Source organism: Saccoglossus kowalevskii, chromosome 16, assembly GCF_978046115.1.
Source record: "Saccoglossus kowalevskii chromosome 16, keSacKowa6.1, whole genome shotgun sequence".
NCBI classification, from domain to species: domain Eukaryota; kingdom Metazoa; phylum Hemichordata; class Enteropneusta; family Harrimaniidae; genus Saccoglossus; species Saccoglossus kowalevskii.
The window spans coordinates 27,848,836-27,870,852 of record NC_140656.1 but is presented as its reverse complement, the minus strand read 5'-3'; the positions used below and the strand labels follow the sequence as shown (position 1 = coordinate 27,870,852).

Below are 22,017 nucleotides of genomic sequence, written 5' to 3'. Positions count from 1 at the left end.
ATAGTTGGTAGTTTGTCACACATCCCTGCATCTATCGCCCATGTTGTAAATCAATTGTGTAGTTCATAAACTTTGCTCAGACATTGCAAGTTTCAGAATTCATCTAAATTCTTCAATACAAGTCATATCACACAAAAAAAAAATAATAGTGTTTGAGATTTCAACTATCTGTATTGACAATGAAGCACAGGCCAGCCCTCATGCTTGTGAGATGCATAAATCAATGTCATCGTAGTGTATTTTTTGCTGTGCTGTTTTGAGTGTTAGTAGTTACATAATTGTTTGCTGACATTGCGCTTTTCCCCCCTCATCCTATCCCCATTTTAGGGCCCCCTGTTTGCATCGACTTTTCATAATGGCTATCCCTGATCTGCTTGGCATCCTAAATAAGAGGTACTTGTCTCAACTTTAACACCACTGGGGGAAAACATAACTTCATGAACCTCTCATTTGGGTTAATTATCCAGTTGACCAGAGATTATTAGTTTCTCAAAAACAACTGTTGCCATTAGATTGAAAGGTGCCAATAGGCAATAATTTTGCAAACATTTTCAATGCAATTGCCAAAATCAGTTTTCCCTCTTGTGTGGCCTAAAAAAATAATGGGATCTGTTGATATCTATTAAATAGTTTGTGTACATAATGAATCAACAACTGGATAAAACCCATGGGAAATGTGCAAGATACTTTACCATTTGCAAATAAATCTCTACTGAAGAAGTGCCTGCTTTTGCAAATTCCATGCATGGAATACAAATTTTCATTTGTGATACTGATTTCACTTAACCTACAAATATTTTGTCAATGTTGACTAACCTTCACTGCTAAAGTATTCTGACTTGCCCATGTATGACTGTAAAATTACTGGGTAGTGAATGTATCAAATACCTGGTCATTTAATAGCAGACACTGGTTCTGTACCAAATATAGACGTCATGAAGTTATGAGTTACCTCTTACATTGAAAAATTACTATTAGTGTTCTGTAATTTTATGTCTTCTAGTTTTAATTATAGCAGATCTCGGCTGTCATCACCCACTCTCATGTATACAGCTTCAAACATTAGTCTGCATTTGAAAATGGATGACCCAGACTATTTAAGTCTGTCAACTGTCTTGCAATTATCCTTTATAAAAGTATATTTTACAAGTTGCAATTTACAATTCAAAAATGCATGAAGTTGAATGTGACACTTATGGTTGTTGAAAATATCAATCAACACTAGTGAAAAACAATGTCAATTTTTGAGACCTAGGAAATTTTCTTATAAAATGACAATCCTCAGTGTCTTTAAAGAATACTTGATTTGGTACATTGCAAGTTTGACCAGAACTATCTAAACAAAAGCTACTTAGTCATCCCTCCTACTTCCACATCTTGCCAAAAAATAATTTATACAAGAGTCGTGGTCACCCGTTGAATTGCTTGCTACAAGTGTACAGTGAACCCTCCATGTACCCGCTTTGTGTCATTGTGCAAGGAGATACTTTGGAGCTATCCCAGGATAGCACAAAGTTAGTGTAATAATCAACTTTCATCATTTTTAAAAGATTAACCTTTATTTCGTATATTTATTCATTCTTTATTGTTGCGAAATATTGGTCTTGATTTTGTTTGAGTACCGTAAAACATGAATATTGCTTACTAAATGTTCATCACACCCAGCTGGCCGATCCCATGATGGCTTACCCTTAAATTTTGTCCCAAATCATAAATAAAAATACCTGCAGGAAATATTTTACTGAATGAATACTATTTATATAAACGAAAGCAATTAGGCAAGTTTTGGTCCACTAAGATTTGGTCTATTTAAATCAGTTTTGTAACCAATTGTAACTGGGAAAGATAAATTAAGGAAACACCATTGATTTCACTGTCTTAACCTTTTCACCATCAGTTTCCTCATTTTATCACAAATTCACAAAATAGTCCCGTTTATAGTATGCACTTTCTTTTAGAAGATTATGACAAAAATAGCCACATTTTTGGAGTGAAAATTGACTGAAAATTTGGATGTTGGTTCCAAAATTAGGGCTCATTTCCAGAAATATTGAAGAATATAAGACAAGTGCAGAAATATTTGAGCGAGAAAGTCTGGTGGTGAAAAAGATTAAGAGTATTAGGTAATTCATGCGTCATAAGAAATTTTCATTGAGATCCAAAACTAGCAGTGAACTTGAATTGTATTCTTGTGATGTAATTAATGCCCCTCCCTCTCCCCCTTCTCATCCAATCTCCCACTAGTCAGTTTCTTCACTATTCATATGTACTGTAATTGCTTAGGTGGGCAGGTAATGGATCTCGGCAAGATTGGTTTAATGATGCGACATCAGCTAGATTTGACTTGGGTATTATTACCAAATCAAAGATAAGAATGGATTGATTAGGGAAACTTCAGTGGATTGTAGATGGAATGATAGATTATTACATGGTAAATAGGGCCTGTTTTGATGCATTTGTACAGTATGACAATGACTCGTTAACTAGTGGAGACATCCCAGAAAGATAGGTTAATTAGTAAATCTGCGTTTGAGGAGATTGAGAATTATTACATCTGTAGGTAAATTATTATATAATGGAACAAGGGTGGGTTGTATTGTAACCACAAAATCCCACTGCATTACTTTACAATCAAATTTAAATAGATTAATTAGGAAATATACATGTTGAAAATTGTAAGTACATTAAATTGCAATTTGATGAAGACATATTGGAAATACTAATATTGAACCATGCCATTAGGTTAGAAGATTGTCATTCTTGCCGTAATGAAATAGTCAAACTTTGATATTAAAATTTAATATGACTATCATGGATGCATAATTATAGTTTGTTTCCAAATCTGAGTTTCCATCAAATTGTGCATGATCTTAAAATATGAACATTCTGATATTATCGTTACCAGGTTTCTATAGACAGAATATTGGCATTGTCAATCTGCTGTATACAACAGAAAATTTACATTGATAATGCATGTGTAGGGATCCTGTACAAGTATTGGAAAAGCAACAATCTTTCCATTGACCATTGGGAAAAAAATATTGAAATCATGAATATACAAGAGTAGGCCATGTACAAGTAATTACTTATTAGCAGTACGATTCTATTTTTGTACAAGATAGGCAGCAATCAAATGTAAATCTGTAGACTTTAAATATCTAATTCAAATATTAAATTGGCTGGGAAATTTGATTGACAGCTCTGATTCAGTTTTACTTTATTGAGATTAAGGACTGTCATGGGTAATAATCACAATTAGAGTACTTGGCAACACAGAAGCTAGGATTCATTATTGAGAAAATATAAATACGACCAAACAGTAGTAACAAAAATCTTGTATACTGGAGAACTATTCTTATTCACTCGAGTCGTCTGTAAGTGAGGTACTGTAACAATTAATTCATTTAACCAAAAAGTTTATCTAAAAAACAAATTCAACATTACAGCTAATATTGAATAGAAGGCAATCTTTCTTGAATTTGGAGAGGGGAGGGGCATGTTCACGACAAGATACTGGGCTTTTTGCCCATAATCAAGACATTTATCTTTCGTTTAATTAGTTGTGCTTATATTATTTTATCAATCTTGTTCACTGACATATTTATCCAAATGAGATCTAATTGGTTGAACTGTGTGATGCATATTGTCAAAAAGGGAATGTGTACAATTTTGAGCATGTACCGATTAATTTAAGCAAAAATACTAAATGCAAGTCCTCAGCATTATGTCAACTTGTGACAGTACCATGTACAGCTCCAAGCATAAAGGGATAAATGACATCTGAGAACTAGTATAATTACCAGTAAATCAAATCTCAACCAAATGTTTGATGATTGAATGACTATTACATGTGTGGTTGCTTAGCAGCCACTAAACCAAACAACAGATTTATTTGCTGGAAACTCCTAACAAGAATTAATTTTGTCGGTAGTTAAAATCACTAATTGAAACTGCATCTTTTTTAAAAAAAAAAATAATCTCCAATATACATTTAGTAAACTCTGTTCAAACCAAAATTGTTAGCAATTTGACATTCACAGGAACATTTGCCTGTTCTCCTAACCAAAGTGTGCACCTCCACAAACTTCTGATTTTTTTTTCTGTGACATGCAAGAATTTGTCTGTCACATGACATTAAAAAGATTTACAGTATTCTGCCTGGAGCAGTTTAACACAGTCACCTCACATCAAACTCTTTTCATCTAAACGCAGCGAAATGAAAAATGATGTGTCAAAATAATATTCTAATTGAGTACCTCAAAGACAATTTATTTGATAAAGAAAAAAAAATGTTGATTTGTATCAAAGTAAGAACTAAGGATGCTTCAGAGAAGTTCAGAGGTCTTTCTCAATTGGCAATCAGTCTGCCAGATTCAAAAATACTGTCCATTTTTCCATAGTGATAATTTATTGTCATTTTGGCCTTTAGGATCACAGATGCCAAAGGTGGAATGTAAGCAAGCAGTTTGTCACAGTAATGAGTACCTAGCCATGCATAGAAACTGAGAAGCTCCCAGGAGGGGAACAAGCATTTAGGAAATCAATAACTAACTGCACAAATCATTGCACTTTTACTATAATGAAAACTAGCCATGTAAAACGTCTCCATGTCACCCAGCGGACATCGCAGCATTTAATATTTTCCCCTCTAAAACAATATTTGTTCATAAATGTAGTGAAATATTAAAACTATGGTCATCATACTTGTTCGATCCTTCACTATTCACTTTTTATGATCAAATTTTTGTACAAATTGTGTGCATTGTTGTTTAATCTATCTCCACAAGAAATTAAGATAATTTTACAGATCTCAATTGCGTTTTCAATACTAAAGACGTAGTATATCTGGTCAATATAACTGAAAGAACATGACCTATTTTATATGTCCTATAGACTTTCTTTACTATGCCCTTAATGTTATTTTTAATTAGCAGGATTAGGGAGATGTTAGGTTGTGCATATTGATACACCGACAAAAGCATACAATCAGTTTACGTCTCAAGTAGTTTAATTACAAACCACTAATTAAACAAAAGTGTAGGATATGAAGATTTTATATCTCCCTATGGTACTGTTATCAAAACTGTTTTACCTGTAGGCTAGATGGGCAGTCCCCACAAGGGGTTATGCAATAAAACTGTTACTTGCAAGTACTAAGGTAGGGGGCAAAAGTTCAGACGTGAAGATGCTCTAATCTTGAATTTGTTGTTGTCATTAATCATTTTTATGACTGCTTTAATCTTGGAATGGAAAGTTTATTGCATGGTATTGAAGGGCACTCTGATCCGGCGCATTATTAGCCTGTCTTTAGTCACTAGCTTTATTATAACATCAAGATTTTCTTAACATAAAACAGGATTTTGTGACATAAAACCCCCCCTGCTTTGATAATGATAATGAAAGTTGTGGCTTTTTAACGCAACTGAACGTTGAATGTATAGAAATTAAGGTACCTGGTGACATCAAATTTTATATATATGTACTCTGAGAGTGACTCATGCCATTAAGGGCTCTCACTATTCCCAAAGTGACTGTCTTGTGAAAGGTATTCAAGTTTTGAGCTCAGGAAGGATCACTATCCTTTACTTATTAACTCTTGGGAGATTCTGTTTTTGACTGGTTTTTCGGTTGGCAATGGGTCTTATTGCTCAATTGTTCAGCTCTGGCATGCATTTGTTGAATACAGATTTAAAAAAAAAAAAGTTGATCTAAGGTTGTGATAACACTGTTCTTGGTGATGGTTGCCAAGTGAGGTGACATGTAAAATAGACACCGCCATAAAATGAATAAACCTATTCGTGACTTTTTTTATTCATAGCTGCTGGTGATGGTTGGTTAGTGAATTATAATGTTCATATCACTGGCTAAATATTTGATTTGTATTTGGGTAAAGAATAATATTGTTGCTTCAATTATTAAAGTTAATCCCCTGATCTAGCGTTAATGTAAAAATGCAACATTAAAAAGCTGATTTATGTGCAGTGAAATGTGTGTAAAGAAGCTGAAATAAAGTTTATAAAATAGTTGTATGATTAATACATTCGCTTTAGGGAAATTTTGCTTAGACAGATTAGTGTTCAGTAAACTCTTCACTGTATTCAACGGGAATGGACAGTTGAGAATGAAAAGAGAACATTGTGCAATTGCGCGTAAAATTCAAGCGCCTGAAGAAGTTGGCCCTTTTGCCACCATTTGTCATTTTTTGCCACACTAAAACACAAAGTAGTACTTCCTATGTTCAGCTAGTTTCTAACAAACCCAAATCATGAAAACTTATGATTGAAAACTGCAAAAAAAAACAAGCGACCTCATGGTCGAAAAAGTCTATTCTGTACTATGAGATATCAGCTATTTGCCATGGTTATTGTTCCCACAATGATATTGCTACAAAATGAACTAATATGATAGAGGTCCAGCCATTATTTATTGGGCTTGTAAATTATCAAGAAGTAGTCAGATGAAATGGACGGACGAACGACAGACACAGACAGACAAGTGATCAAGCAGCTCATCTCTTATGGACGGCAGAGCTAAAAATTGGTCCAAAAAATAATGGCGGTGAAATTGTTAAGGTAGCAACAAGGGAAAAAACTGTTAGAAATTAATCTGTGATTCAGACATTCCCTAAGTTACTAAGCATGGTACTATAACAACCTTTACGTCATTCAAGAGTTTAGATATAGGTGAATACAGTAAACTTTTCATCACCAGTTCCCCTTTTCATCACCAGTTCCCCCTTTTCACCACCAGTTCCCCCTTTTCATCACTAAATGGTCCTGTTTATAGTCTGCACTTTCGTTCAAAAAATTGGGACAAAATTAGCCAATTTTTTTTAGTAAAAACTATAAATTGACCCAAATTTCATCTCCAAAATTCAGGTTAATTTCCAGAAATATTGAAGAATATAAGAAAAAAGTGCGGAATAATTTGGGTAAGAAAGTCTGGTGGTGAAAATATTATTAATCCAAAGGTGGTTTTACACTTTGCAAGGTTTCCAGCTCTATATTCATTTTGGAGTTTCATGACAATGTACAAGAGACCTGTCCTTGGCAACTTTACTAATAGGAACAAAATCAGTGGGGGGGGGGGGTCTCCCAGCTCTCTTGAAAGTCAAAAGTAACCTGTCGATAGAATTTAAAGTAAAATGTATGAACCCAGCTCAAGAGAGAACCAAAGTTAAATGCTTGTAGCCACTGAAAGTGAAACATAAAATTCTATTCTGGGCTGTCTATCGCCTTTTCAAAATCAATAGCCATTAGTAAACCAGTCGTGTCAGTGTCCTTTGTGTATGGCATAATCCCTTCATTTAATCGGACACACTGGCCAATTTACGGGCTTGCACACAGTCTCCTGGTGAAAATTCGTCTTGTACGAGATCGCCAAAAAAATCACCATGATTCAGTGGTGTGACCACGCAAAGACTTTGCTTGGCTGCCTCCCACAAAGTATGCCTATAGAACTATACGTTTCCTCATACATCTTCATGATCCAACTGTGCAAGGTGGTGAAACTTTCTGAAACGCATGCCATGTTTGAAATGTCAAGTTAATTGTTCCATATTTGAATTCAAATTCAAAGGTAAAATGCAAATGCACTGTTATGAATGTAATGCCGAAATGCATATAATAGTTTTTACAATCAATCTGAGATTTGGCATATAATATGGAAATCTGACCTGTATGTAAATAGTGTAGAGAGGTCCATATATCACACCCAATAAAAATGATGACTTTTTTTGTGTAAAATGAGGACAATCCATGTTGTGTAGTTGAGTGTATTGTAAAGAGTCATAAAAGTGAGTCTCTCTTGGATTGTCTCGGAATATTGATTAGCATGGTGTAATCTTTAACCACTCCAGAATGAAAATCAATCATTTTGAAGAACCTGATGACAAATTGGGGTAGGGTAGGGTAGGGTAGGGTAGGGTAGGGTAGGGTGTGTACAAAGCAATAAAGACAAACTTGACAACAATTAATTAGTTCTTGTAAGGTATGCCGGCTTATATAATATTTATTCTGAAATACATACAGTGATATTAATTTATTTCTGGGGTACTCGGTGTACAAATCTGTTCTCTCTATTGTCATACATTTTTTGTTGGAATATTATTTTTCATTAGAAAGAAAAAGTAATATTAATAACTGTTACTTCATGTGACTAATGCTTGTTAAAATATGAGAGTTCATTTTTTTCCTTTGTAGAGAATGCTAGTAATATTAGTCTTGTCAGTATCAATCTACTTGCAGGTGAAATGAATCGTTTTGATAGGAGATGAATTGTACACAGAATAAATGTTTATTTTCGGATACTTTGTAGTGCTTTGACAATATTTACAGTGTTGTATTTGAGGATACAACTAAAAGCGAAATGTTGAGAGCATGATTAAAATAGAGATAAATCATACGTTTTAATTTATATGGGAGAAAGAACAAGTACTTGGCTTGCACACCATTAATAGAGATGAATCGACGTTGTTTTAAGACTCTTCATTTTTTGACACCATGCGTCATGAAATGAAATGCCTGAAATGATGAACAAATTAATCAGGATCACTATATTTTGAGGACCTCATACAAGCTAACAGCACTCTTGAGAGCTGTAAAAATTATCCACCTCGATCCTGCATAATTCAGTCTAGCTGACTTAACCCAGCATAGAGTAGTCTGCAATGAAATAGAGGTTCATTTGCTCATTGTATTAAAACAATAATGAAAACAAATTAATGAGGTTGTGAACTTAATTTTGGATTTTTTTTGGTTTTAGCATTTCATTCCTACCAAGCATGATATGTATTGTGCAGTTCAGGAAATTAAGAAATTTATACTGTAATGTGTATGATTTTTTTAGATGCAGAATAATTTTAAAATTAATTACATTTCAATTTACGTGATTATTGTGCGCCCATTTTTATTAATATGTTCTAGCAGTTAAATGGCACACTCATTTCACTCAATTGCTAATTGTATTGCCTGCACATTCATAGCAATGCACGTCAATTGAAATTGCAATAATATTGATCAAATGTTGACATCTATATTTATTTCTATGGATTATTTCCAAGGCCTTGTTTATAATTTTAGAATAACTCCATACTTGGTGTTATGCAGGTTTTAAATTGTAACTATACTCCATGCAAGTGGTGGTGGAGTATAATTTAAATTCTGTGGAAGGACATTGAGAGTTGTGAAACTAAAAATGCTGGTACATGTATTACAGATTCTGGGAGAATAATTTTTCTCATTTTGACAAAAGTCAGCAAACATGTCAATAGTGTTATTCACTGAGGAACTAACATTTCCGATAATGGCCATAGAGGGCCCTATTTACTAAATTCATTTGATGCGCACCATTACTGCTTTAAAAACTGATGCAATATAGAGCCTTCAATGCACTACACATTAATACAGTGGGTGATGATGCAGGAGAGATGTGACTATATTAGTTGGTATGTAGCTGGAAGTAAAAGATCAGTTTTGCTGCAAAAGCTCATTCCACACTAAATTTGGCTTTGTCAATTGTTATTTCAATTTAAGGAAAGTAAGTGAAAGTATTCATCTTTGTTCAACACAACGATGTAGTGGAATTGGCTTTTGCATAATTATTTGAAATGCATCAATTTGTTATTCTTGTGGGTTTTCCCTCCATTCTCTTGCTTCTCTTCTTCATTCATACGTTGTGTAGTATTTCCAAATACAGTACTGGTACTAAGAATTAATTGGGACTGAGAAAGTAACTGGCACTCTCATTTAAATTCTATGTCAAATTATCATTTCTTTTGTATTTTAGCGGTTAATATTTGTGCTGCAGCAGGTGTTTTATCACTAGTATCACAACTAGATTGATTTTCATCAAATTTCTCAATTCATCTGAGAGGTTTTGCTCAACACTACCTAATAATTTCTCACTCAATTTCGATTTCTGAATTGAATATTTTTTTGTTTGTAGTCGGCTGTTTGCTAAAGAATTTGATTGGATGATTCCTAAATGATTCAATTTAAACTCGTAATTTTGAAATATTCTCTTGATAAAATTCTTGACAATCTTAAATACACATCTGCCTGAGGTAATATCTTTGCTGAATCATAACAGTAAATTTGTCATGTTATCAATTTAATATCGGTTATTAAAAATTTTAAGTACAATAATACTCAACATGCTTAGTTACAAATTTGTTGACATTCCAATAGATAAATTATTGACTTTGTTAACCTGGATAAGGTCTAAATTCAGTGATTACACAGAGCATTATAGAGTTAAATACACCTGTGACAGCACACAAAATCATTGACAATTTCTGAATGTTTCTGATACGACTTTTTCTTCAAAGATTTGTTGGAAATACTACTGGAAATGGTTCTTTTGAAAAGTAGTCTTCAATTATTACTTTGTTAACCAATGGTTATGTATAATTTCTCTACACAGGCTGGTTTTAGCAGTAGTATCGGCTATGGAGCAATCCAGGGAAGGAATTTCTAACTTAGGAAACTGCTATTCTTTTTACAACAACAACAATCGTCAGCTCACTGCCTTTTTTCTACATGTGACAAACTACTAATCCAGACTGAATATAAAGCTCTTAAAAATAAGGAGTAATATGCATGTATGTCATCCATGGAATTTTTTAAAACTACTTTTATTCATTTAATCTATCCAGTTTTGTGGATCTATAAAGCTCTTTGTGAATCCATGAGAAAACAGCTCTATTTGATTTTGGGTTGATTTTCTATGAAATTCTTCTAAATTTAAAGACACTACAAATATACACATGCCTATATCCATGGTAATGTTTCTTTGTTTCAACACAATCACTATGTATTATACTATTTTAATGGGTAAATGGTAAGATAAGGATTTTTAATTAATTTTCTTAATCATTAGCTTTTTAGATGTGTAGTGTAATTGTTTCTTAGTCGTTAGATGTGTTTGATTAGTAAATATTCTTATTTGCTGTTTTAATATGAATTACAATTTTCATTCAATAATGGGTCATATAGAGGTATAATTAAGTCCTTCAATGTGATTTAATAATTTCATTTTTTTTTTAATTTTACCACAATTTTAAATACTTTAAAGATTTGACTCCTCACAATCCTTAAAAAAAAAATGACACAAATTCCTAAGAAAGAGAAAAGGTTACTCTATTTTTTTGTACACAAGGTCTTATCCATGCAGCAACTTTTTAAAAAAAATACTACTTATGTTACCATTGTAGTTTTTGTAAGATATGTAGTGGTGAATCGATGAGAGCCTCCAAAAAATGAAGCTCTATATTTTGACAAACCAAAGCTTCGTTTAAAGAGGGCTTTATATATACACATTACACAAAATTTAAAGAGTCACAGTTCAGCTGAAGAAAAACCTTGATGACTGTGACAGGATGTATCTATGTAAATTTTTATTGTATCTATGCTGTTTAAAGTGTGTTGTAGTAATGGGAATGATCAGTTCTCCAGCAGGAGTGTAATTGCGGTGTACTTAAAAAAAAATCATAAGTTTATTTTGATAAGAGCAAGAGTGTTAATGTCACGTATGTATGTATGTATAAAGACAGACCTTGTACAACAGGTTGACCATCTACAAGCTGGAGTTGCTAGATGGCTAAGGCATGTAGAACACTGGAAACAACTATCATTAACCTGTTCACACTGGAGGAAAATGTCCCAATTTAATGCTTATTTACTGGACAAGAACAGAGTTGCAGTGTTACCTCGGCTATGCTTTTTAATGCAGTGGGAACTGTTTCAAAATGTGTAGTAATACTTGAATTATGGAAACGTAGTACTTAGAAAGTACTGAAGTACAGTTTTTTCTGAAGAATAGCCACATGTCATTTCAACAATTTGGGTTCTAAGCACTACTTGTGAAATGTCATCCACAAAAAAAAAAAAAACTTTGTATTGCATAACAAAGTTCTTCGGTACTTCAGTTATAGCAAGATCTCAAATTCTCAAAATTAGTTAAATTAACATTCTTGCTCAAAAGATTTATTTTTACAGTAGCAACCAGAGGGAACACTGTAAATCTGAGGGCACCAACCTGCCTTACTCAAAAGTGTATAAATTTGTAAATTGTCACTCAAAGACGTTTCCTCTAGCGATAACAAGGCTAATACCGTCTGTACTGATACTCATGGATACCCATTAAATGATTATAACCCATAGGATTTTTTTTCTATACATACTATTGACTATACATTTAGAATGATCAGCTATCCAATTTCTTGTAGTATAGCTCAGTGTTCTTTCAAACCCCAACAGAAAAGAAAGCTGTAACTTGGTACAATACGGAATATCTCATTTACTATTTCATGGAATTATTTACTTCGTTCATTAAGAGATATTTTTTAGAATGCTGAATGTAGTGGAAGACCATGTTATGACATTTACAGATTAGTTTTTAGGGATTTGACAGAACACTATGCAGGCCTGTCCAGTTAATAATTTATTAATATTCATTCTTTACAAAGAATATTTTATGATCATACAATTGTGAAAAAACAGGATGCTTAGTAGCGATGGAACAAATACTTTTTTTGTTTTTAAGTATGTTCAAAATTGTTTGGTTAATAATGGATAGTAAATTATTAGCGATATAATCGGCCATGGTTTGAATATTTACCAAATGACAGTATGAAGTCCGCTATATGGTTGGTGTCGCATCTTTGCAAACAATGTTGTGTGGCAATATATTCGGTTGTTGCTAGAGTGTAGGCACTCTCCAGAACATGAAGTGTCTTTCTGGCAGGTACCTACACTCTGGCTTAACTTTTTAAAATGACAATTACTGGTCAGCCCTCTGACCTAACAATACAAAGAATCTACCTTTTTGAGCCGCAATATTTCTTTTATCAGTACTATTTTACATCATGAAATTAATGGCCAAAATTGTGAACAATTTCAGCTTTTTTTTATTATTTTTTATTTGGAAAACTGAATTTCAAACATGCATCCCTATGGATATTTTGGAAGAACTTGCCCCTTTTTGTTTTAACAATATTTTCTTTAGATCTCTGATATTAAAGATTGTATTTTGAATAAACAGCTGGATTTTTAGAAGACATTGCTACAATGAATTGTTACCACACATTTTGGATACCAAGTTTTGTTTTTGACAACTGATATGTTTGCAATATCGTAAATATGGAGTTTATATTTATTACTTATTACACATTGTAATTACAAGTTATTGGCACTGACATGGTAAGGATTGAATTGTGAACTTTTTCTCTGATTCTTGAAATTCAATTCTTCCATCGAGTGATCCTGACTTCATTGTGAAGTTAGTCAATGGGCTTGGCTGGATCAAACCAGGAACTTGTCCATGGAGGTGGAAGGGTTGATTTGTCAATCAACGGCAACAAAATAATTTCGCTACAAAATGCAAAAAAAAGGTTGTAGCTCTTGTTCTCATTACCCCATTTCCATGTTAGATGACAAAAAAGTTATCCGCGTTATCCGCGTTATCTGGAGTGAAGACTGTGGAGCTGCCTTTCTTATGGATGCAAATTTTTAAAAATTTGACGGGTACTCTGCAGATAAAGCAAATGTGCTAATATATAAGAACTTCAGGGAATTATAATAAAAATTGTATTGTGAATTTTTCTCCATGTCATGTAATAATACTTCAATATTTCTCACATTTATTAAGTGTGTGATACATGGCTTTAAAAGCCTGTCATTTTTAGCTCTGCCTTGTGTAATTTTTTAACTGTGACGGTCAGTGTACATGCTGCAAATATCTCTTTAATTCCAGCGTGTCGTGTTATTGATAGTTGTGTTCTTTGTCTCCATGAGTGTCAGTGCTTATGCATAGTGTTGTGTATTATGGTAATTTGATTAAAATGTAATAGAAACAATGCCGCAAGTGTTGCAGGCAATGTCTGCTATATTTTAGCTATATCTTTAGATGTCAGCAGTTCATTTAAATTGAAGTGTTGCAGCATATTCATGTATGAATGAAAAAGACATAGATTTTACCAAAGCTGAATTTTTAAACTTTTACCGACAATAAGAAAACAAGTGCCGGAAATCAGGGTACCATAGCTTGTATATGAAAAGTAAGTTTTTATTTTCATTTATGAAAACTATGGGTTGGTATCTAGGACAGATAATGTTGTGGTACATAAAAAAGGTAGATCTAGAAAGTACAAACTGTTTATGCTCTGGATGTACTGCTTCATCATGCCAGGTTTCAGTGAGAAAATATTGTGGCTCAAAGTCACTTGCTAGATTTTTTACTAGTGTAAAGTAAATTTATTGTAGCATGACTTACAAGATCTGTAATACGCTATAAGCAACCTAGACGAGATCTCAACAATTATTTATTTTCTGTATCTCATTGAGTGAAGCAGTCCTCCAGAACCTGATCATGGTTGTACAAAATTTGGGGAAATATTTTTGACAGCATCCAGTACTATGAGTTTGAATTGTGTCTCTGATTTTTTCTGAGGCTTTACACCTATTAAAAAAAATGCCAATATTTTGATATTTTGGAATTGCGGTGTGCAGAATTGTCCACACTGTGGCATTGTTTCTAATTACTGTGAATTTGTAGCTGTACTGGATAAACAACACATTGTATGTTTATTAAACATGTCTGTAAATGGAAGCATTAGTCTTATTGTAATGTAGCTGATCTTAAGTATTTTAGTGAATCAATTAAGGTAATTAATAATTAGACATTAATATTATATAGTGTATTGAAGGACTGTTAGGTGAATCTGTATAAATATTTTCCACATTATTAAGTCATTGTACACTAGGAAGTAAATTCAAGAACAAAACTAGTTAACTTATAAAATTATTTTTATGCCAATGTGTGTTGGTGGATGGTCAACATACATGTGCTGTCCATCATCATAAAACTTAAAAAAAGATTTATGAATCCCCTGGGATGTATCAGGGATTGTATTATTTCTATTTTTCCCTCAAATATTTGTTTTCTCTTTGACATTGTAAATGCTTTGGTTGGTGAGAATTTTTGTAAAGGATAGAGTACTGTATTTTCGGTTAGTAGGATAGCAATGTAAACAAAAGGGCATTGTTAACACATAACTAGTCACTTCCTAGTGCCAGTGATGGTAGTGGAAAAGTAGTATCTTCTTGATTTTCTTGTATTATCTATAGAAATTGTGGTTTTTACAGACCAAGGGTTTTATCACACAGATAATCTGTGCAGTTATCTTTTAACAAGAAATTTTAATGGGAACATTTGCAGTCTTCTTGCGAAAAGAGAAATCTTGAATCATGCTACCTTAAAATCACGGCAGATGACGGGTAATTTTTTATACTGAAGTGAGATTGTACTACTAGCTTGACTTAAAATGTGTTAAGTAGGTATGGCCGGAGATTGGAAGACCAGTTTTCACGGTCCATATAAATATGTGTAGCAGTCATGGAATTTCAGCATTCACTAGCCTAACAAATAGGATGTGACACTAACTAGAATATGTCTTTTACATTTAAATTATACACAAAAATAACTCGTAATAATTTGTACATATATTGAACAAAAGCAATTCAAATATAAATGTGAGCTCAGCCTCTGTGGATGTATATGGATGAGAAATTATTTCCTGATGGAGTAGAAAAAGATACTGAGTTATGTAGTGAATTTTAAGGTAGCGTGACTCTTATTCAAATTCTATATATTTTTGTTTGTTTTCCTTTTGTTTTGTTTTTTCTTTTACGGTCTCATTAGTTAGTTGGTACATTGTAGACATACACCAGAAATGGTATCAAGTTTATCACACCAGTGGCAAACAACCCCTACCCTACTGTGGGGTTAGAAAGGGGGCACATTTATTCCAAAGTTTCACTCAGACACTGCCAGTTTTTGTTGAAATCTTTCTATATTTTTGCACTTTTTATTGATGTATCTCCCTCTATTTGCTCTTATGATTTACTGTATTCTCTACATGGTGTCTTTTTTACTGGTAATACGTCTTGATGATCTCAACATCTGGTGTGATTAAGTTGATCCCTATATAGATTTAGAACGATGATTTGTCTGTATGGAATTCGATGTCACATCTAATGCATTTTACTTCCAGACAAATCCTCGGCCTACTACTGTCAAATAAACATTATACAAATTAGGTCATTTAAAATGTGGAAACCACAAAAAAATAAAAAGTGAAATAAAAATAATGCTTGTCAATCTCAATAGTTGTTTGTCTTTTTCCAGACTAATTGCTTGATGAATGAAAAAAAAAAGGTTCAACTGATTTCCAAACATTAATTTGATCCCAGAAATCAATATGTGTCTCAATTGTTTCCAAAGATGAAACCTTAAAAATAGATTGCAGCTACCCCACAAATAAAGCAACATTGATGCTGAAGATTTGCTACCAGAACACAAGTTAGCCTGCCATCTCAATATTAATTGGCTTTTGCTAAAATCCCAATTGTGCCAGCCAGTATGCATGTTTTTGTGGACTGCTGAAAGTTAAATTTTTCGTGTGAACTTCTAGTAACTGGTATAGTCCAGAATAATCTTTCTATAAATGTTACAAGGAGTCTGGTCTTTAAAATTCTACTTGCTTGGGAACTACAATTAATCTAGAGTGGTGGTTTAAACAAGTCGAGAACTGCAAAATATTGTTATAGGATAGGCATAGCTTTCTCTTTTGACGAGAATTTAATGATCACAAAGTTTTGAATATCCTGAAAAAACAATTAGAAAGTTTACTGTACACCCAAACTATAGAGGGCGCTTGATGGCTAAAATACTGGTGCATTTTCTCAACTGGACGCACAGAGCTGGGAACAGCCACTGGTGGCGTTGTATAGTTGCAAAAACTTTGGTGGCTTGCAAAAATAGCTAAGGCACAATGCTTCATCTCAAAAAATAATCAACTTCAGTGAACTTTCCCAATATCTAGTTTTGGTTCCCGTAACTCTGGATTTAGTCTTTCATCTTTAAATAACAAATGCAGTAATCACCGATACTGATTCCCCTACCTTGAACTGATCTCAAGGTGCTGGTCGTACTTCCCTATATTGGCTTCTTGATCAGAATTTATCAATTGCAAAGTGATCAAAATGTTTGAATACTTGTAAGGTTACAATTGTTGATTTGAACTCAAGATTGGTAGCCCGCTATCCCCACTTCCCTACAAGAATCTTTTATATACAAAAAATGGCTCAGTAAGCCAAGAGGTACGATTTAAAATGTGGGATAGTCAATTGAAATGTTATCCAGATGTTGTAAGATGAATGCTAAACAAGTCTCCAGTAATAGGTGTCATTCTAATATTCGATTGAGGTGGATTCAAATAATCAAAATAGCTGACATGCTAATGTTGTTATAGTTTCATCAGCCATCCAAAATCTATTCAAGTGATCAATAACATCTAATCTTGATGGTATTTTGTTTGGCCAAAATTTTGCTGAAGAATCAAGATGGTGGACTACATAAATTGATGAAAAGTTGAATATCTAGAGAATGAAAATTGATATAAAACAATGTAAATTGCATGTTTCTACATTTGCCGAGCTCATTCATCTGGGAGTATTCTGTTGTGAGCTTTGACTATTCCTTTAATTCTAATAAAAATTGGTGAAAAGCTAAAAAGTAATTATTATGGATGTATACAAACCCCCGACCTGATTAAATGTAGCACATGTTTTGCATGAATGTTTTGGTGGGCCTCTTTGGTGGCACGTGACGCTATATTGATCCTGTATTGTTTATACTTTACTTATTGGTCTTTATTTACAAATTTAAGGCCATCGGCCCATAAAAGTATTTACACATACAAGAAGAATATTCAAAAAATAAAAAGAATATTTAAATAAAATCACATATCTCGTTCCTAAGTATCAATGCATGAAAGATGCTGCAGCCAGTGGTTGTAAAATGTCAGAATTTTGAGAAGTGTTAAGATCTATAAATTTATCAAAAGATGGGGTATTATAAAATGTATTGGGTAAGTATGAGGTTCGCAATTCGTGGTAATATGGGCAAACAAGGAGAAAGTGAAACTCATTTTCAATTTCATCTATGTCACAAAGAGGGCAAATACGTTTGTCTCTCTCAATTACACCACGATCTCTTTTAATGCGAAGGCAGTGAGAAGAGCATCAAAACCGTGCAAGAGCTACTCTATGGGAATAAATTCCAACAGATTTTAAGTATTTTTCCGGCTGCAATGTAACCTTAAATTCCCGATATGTAACCAGTTTGTCTAAGGAACAAATATCAGTAAGCCACTCAAAATGTAGGCATTTCTTAAAATGACATGAAAATACGCTTACAAATTCCTGAATATTGCCTACTTTCTGCGAATACCAAACATGCCACCCAGTTAGGTTTCGCCCTCACCCCCGATTTGTCTGTTATATAACATGTTGTAGCATTTACGTGGGAGTCTGTTACTTGACATATTGATGATTTTAGCCCAATATTTGATGCATGGTTTGCGGTGTAAAAGAAAACAGGTTATCTTCCACACTCGCCCAGTACACAATTGTTAGGTTGTTTATACTGGTTTTACATGTTGCATGTGTCAAAACGGTCACATCAGACCTATAGGTACATAATTTTGACAACAATCATACATTTGTAGACATTTTGTGATTTTTGTAAAAAGTAATATTCTATTTATTTTCTCAAAAAATCTATAACTTGAAATTGTCACCAGCCCAACTGAATAGTTACCTGTGCCAGGCATATGGGCGGGCAGTAATTTCAAACACTGTTATGTGCATACAGCAGTGACAAAATTGTTAGTCAAAATCTTCTACAATTATTTGTTTTAGCATCAGTTAACAGTATGTGACATTTTTTCGTTCTCCGTTACGTTTTTTTGAATAATATGCACAATGCCATTTTAGCAGCAGTTTACATAGACCACAATGAAAACACATATTCTTGTTAAAAACAAACTTCAAATAATGTCAATTTTTTATATACTTTCGTGTAGAATGATAGATATATTTCAAAATTAGAGACACTTGTGAGTATAAAAATTATGGTTGTAATTGATAAGCATTTTTATTTTTAACCATTATCGTTTTGTCAAAGTTAAGCCGAGTGCGGGACGTCTTTTCCTACTAGTATATTTATACATAAATACAGTCGTAACGAGTAATACAATACCATCGAAATGACTTACTATCGGCTGCAAAGGCAAATAAACAACAAATACAGCGTTGAAAGTGTTTTTCTGCGTCAATAACAGATGCTTGTTATCGTTAGAATGCCAACGTAGTTTTTAAGGCACACATAAAAAGAACATGGGGGGGGATCCTACCTTGTGCTCTGTCACCCAATCATGAATGGAAACTTTCATCACGAAAACCAACAAGTCCACAATTCCACGAAAGTAACTAAATGCAAATAGCACCGCCCAGTAGCACCACTTTGAATTATATCGTCTGCTCAACAGCGCATGCTCCGTATTGCCTACTATTAGTCAACAGCGCATGCTCTGTAGCGTCTGCACGACTCAAATATTATAGACCCTTTTGGGCACCGTGGCTGGACGATCTAAGTATGGCTAATATAAAAAAAAGTTTACACATGTATCTAATATTTACAGCGGGTGCAAACGACATTCGCAAGGGGAGTTAGCAAACTCTCTACTAAAGTCCCCGTTATTAAACGCGATTATTAGATTTTAATAGCGCCACCAACGGCACAATAGCATGTTTTTATATAACCACGAACTAAAAGTGAGTGTGGTACTAGTAGTTTCCAGCAGCATTTTCTTTAATATTGGGCAAATCACAAAACATATGATTAAATTCATAATGTGAAATAAAAATATTAGCGCTACTCTCAATGGACGTTGCTTGTTGACCTTTGCACTGGCATGCGTGACAAATCATTTTCTATCTGACGGCGTTGCACAGCGTTGACCCCCGTTGTCATGGCATGACTTGTTTGTCGAGCTGTCTTAAAATTTCTCAGTGTTTGACCGTCTTCTCGTCGAATTTAATCTCAACCCTCCACCAAAGAGAACATCGTTGCTTACCAATCTTATCGTGGTGTGTTGAGGTCACATTGGGGGTTTCAGTATTTTATTTGGTTTACCCCCTGTTCGATATGGGACGCGTGTAAAATACATTGTTTATTTACATGAAATTCGAACAAGCGCTGCGCGACGACTACCGCGCTACTACTATGCGTTGTGCATACCGTGCATGGCACACGTTATGAGTTTATTACTTCAATATAAAATGATTTGCGTTGGTTACTGCTGTGACTACTTGGCGCTTGTTTTCTCGAGTGTCGAGCTAGAGGCAGAAATGGGTTTACAAATATAAGGAAATAACAATGTCTTCTATCAGATGGTTATTGCAATGACTTTTCTACTATGGAATGCAAAATAAATCTATTCTTTAATTCGTAAAAAGGCCAGTATTGTATTTGAACACCCATTGAATTAAAAAGTGTGTTTGGTATTGGAAAGGGTATGTCAGAAATAGGATTCATAATCACGTGGTTAGCCATTTATCCTATCCTTTTAAACTATCGGTTGATTATATAGTATAATTACATTCGTATGATATTACATTCGTTTTATTATCAATCAATTTATTGTCTATTACTCCGTGTTCTTCTAATCGTATTACTGTTCTTAATATTATTTATCCTTGTATTAATTATGGTCTGCTACATAACTAGCGTTAATCTCATGTCGGTGCATGCTAGTGTTAAAATCGTACGCTGAATATGTGTTGGTTACCTAGCAGGTCATATGTGTATCGGTAGAGTTGTATAACACTTATGGTGTCCAATTCAATAATTCCTGTTAATTCAGCAATACTTTTACTTCATAACATTCAACATTCATATATATTTTCAGCAGCACATACTTTAAAGGGCGGCAGTCGACGCGTAGCGCAAGTTAAGTGCGACATTAGTGTTGATAAACTTTGGTTTTCCCACAATCCAACGCGCTCTTCTAATGGAAATCACAAGTATGAGGTTTGACCTTGTCGCGACTTGCACTAATTACCGCCGGTGACTTATTCGATACATTCGAATCGCCTAAAAATACCTAATTAATGATTGATTACGTCTAATCTTGTACTCGTTGATCTGCGCAACAGTCAAAGTTGCCGTCTTTGTTTGTATGAGACCCATGTATCTCGCGCATGCGTGGCGCGACGACTACCACCTTTAAGAGTCCACGTAGTTTGTCCATTGTTGTCAAACTATGACCTTTATTTTAAAAATGCTTAGTGCCCTCGTATTTTTTAAAGATTTGTTATCACTGTATGAACCACTATCTTTGCTGGATGTTTTGAGGAATTTGTTTGTATTCAGACGTGTCTATCTATATCTACCTTAAAGATGCCACAAATGAAGATACAGCTAGTTATTTGCTACTTTGGGCTGGTGAAAAAGGACTGTATATGTATAACATATAAGCTGGATAGAAACAAAATACTTTATCCAACATTTAGAGCCAAAATCCAACCATGGTATACATGTACATAGATACAAGACGTGAGACAAAAGCCCGATAAATCAATAGAGATCTTCATTTCTAAACTGAAGAATGTTGCAGCAAAATGTAAATTTGGTGATGTAAAGGAAATGGAAAGCAGGTTGGTGGAATATTTGATATGGGGCTCATGCCAACAAGAAAAGTAATGTAGATGTAGTCCAAAGCAAAGCCACTGGCAAACAAATGAAATCACTCTACAACCAGGACAATACTGTCACCAGGTCGGTGAATGCCATTAAGAGAGAACCCAGTGGTAATACACAACAGAGACACTGTAGGTAAAATATCCAGCATATGGTAGTGCATGTCACAACTGTGGGCAACAAAACCACGGGCAGTCGGTTTGCAGAACAGATACAAGACAAATACATGATCTCATTCATGATGCTGAGGATACTGAAGAATAGAAGGTCAGCAACGAAAAAAAAATAGATATTTGACATCAAGTATAAGCCATACAAAATGCTAATAGCTGACGCATTATCTCGTTTGTACTCACACTAGGGTACCTGAAATGGAAGTTAGAATTCATCATCTAGGAAATGTCACAGCAGTGA

At 33.9% G+C, this 22,017-nt stretch overlaps 1 protein-coding gene across 1 annotated transcript in view; it reads left to right on the top strand.

The window, feature by feature from the left end:
• The window catches only part of msi2 (musashi homolog 2), a 92,241-nt gene extending 81,739 nt beyond the window's left edge, over positions 1 to 10,502 (top strand). Inside the window, 2 exon segments of the mRNA NM_001164892.1 lie at positions 328 to 393; positions 10,423 to 10,502. Coding sequence (NP_001158364.1) covers positions 328 to 369 — 42 coding nt within the window. The 3' untranslated portion in view covers positions 370 to 393; positions 10,423 to 10,502.
• Positions 10,503 to 22,017: the final 11,515 nt, after the last annotated feature.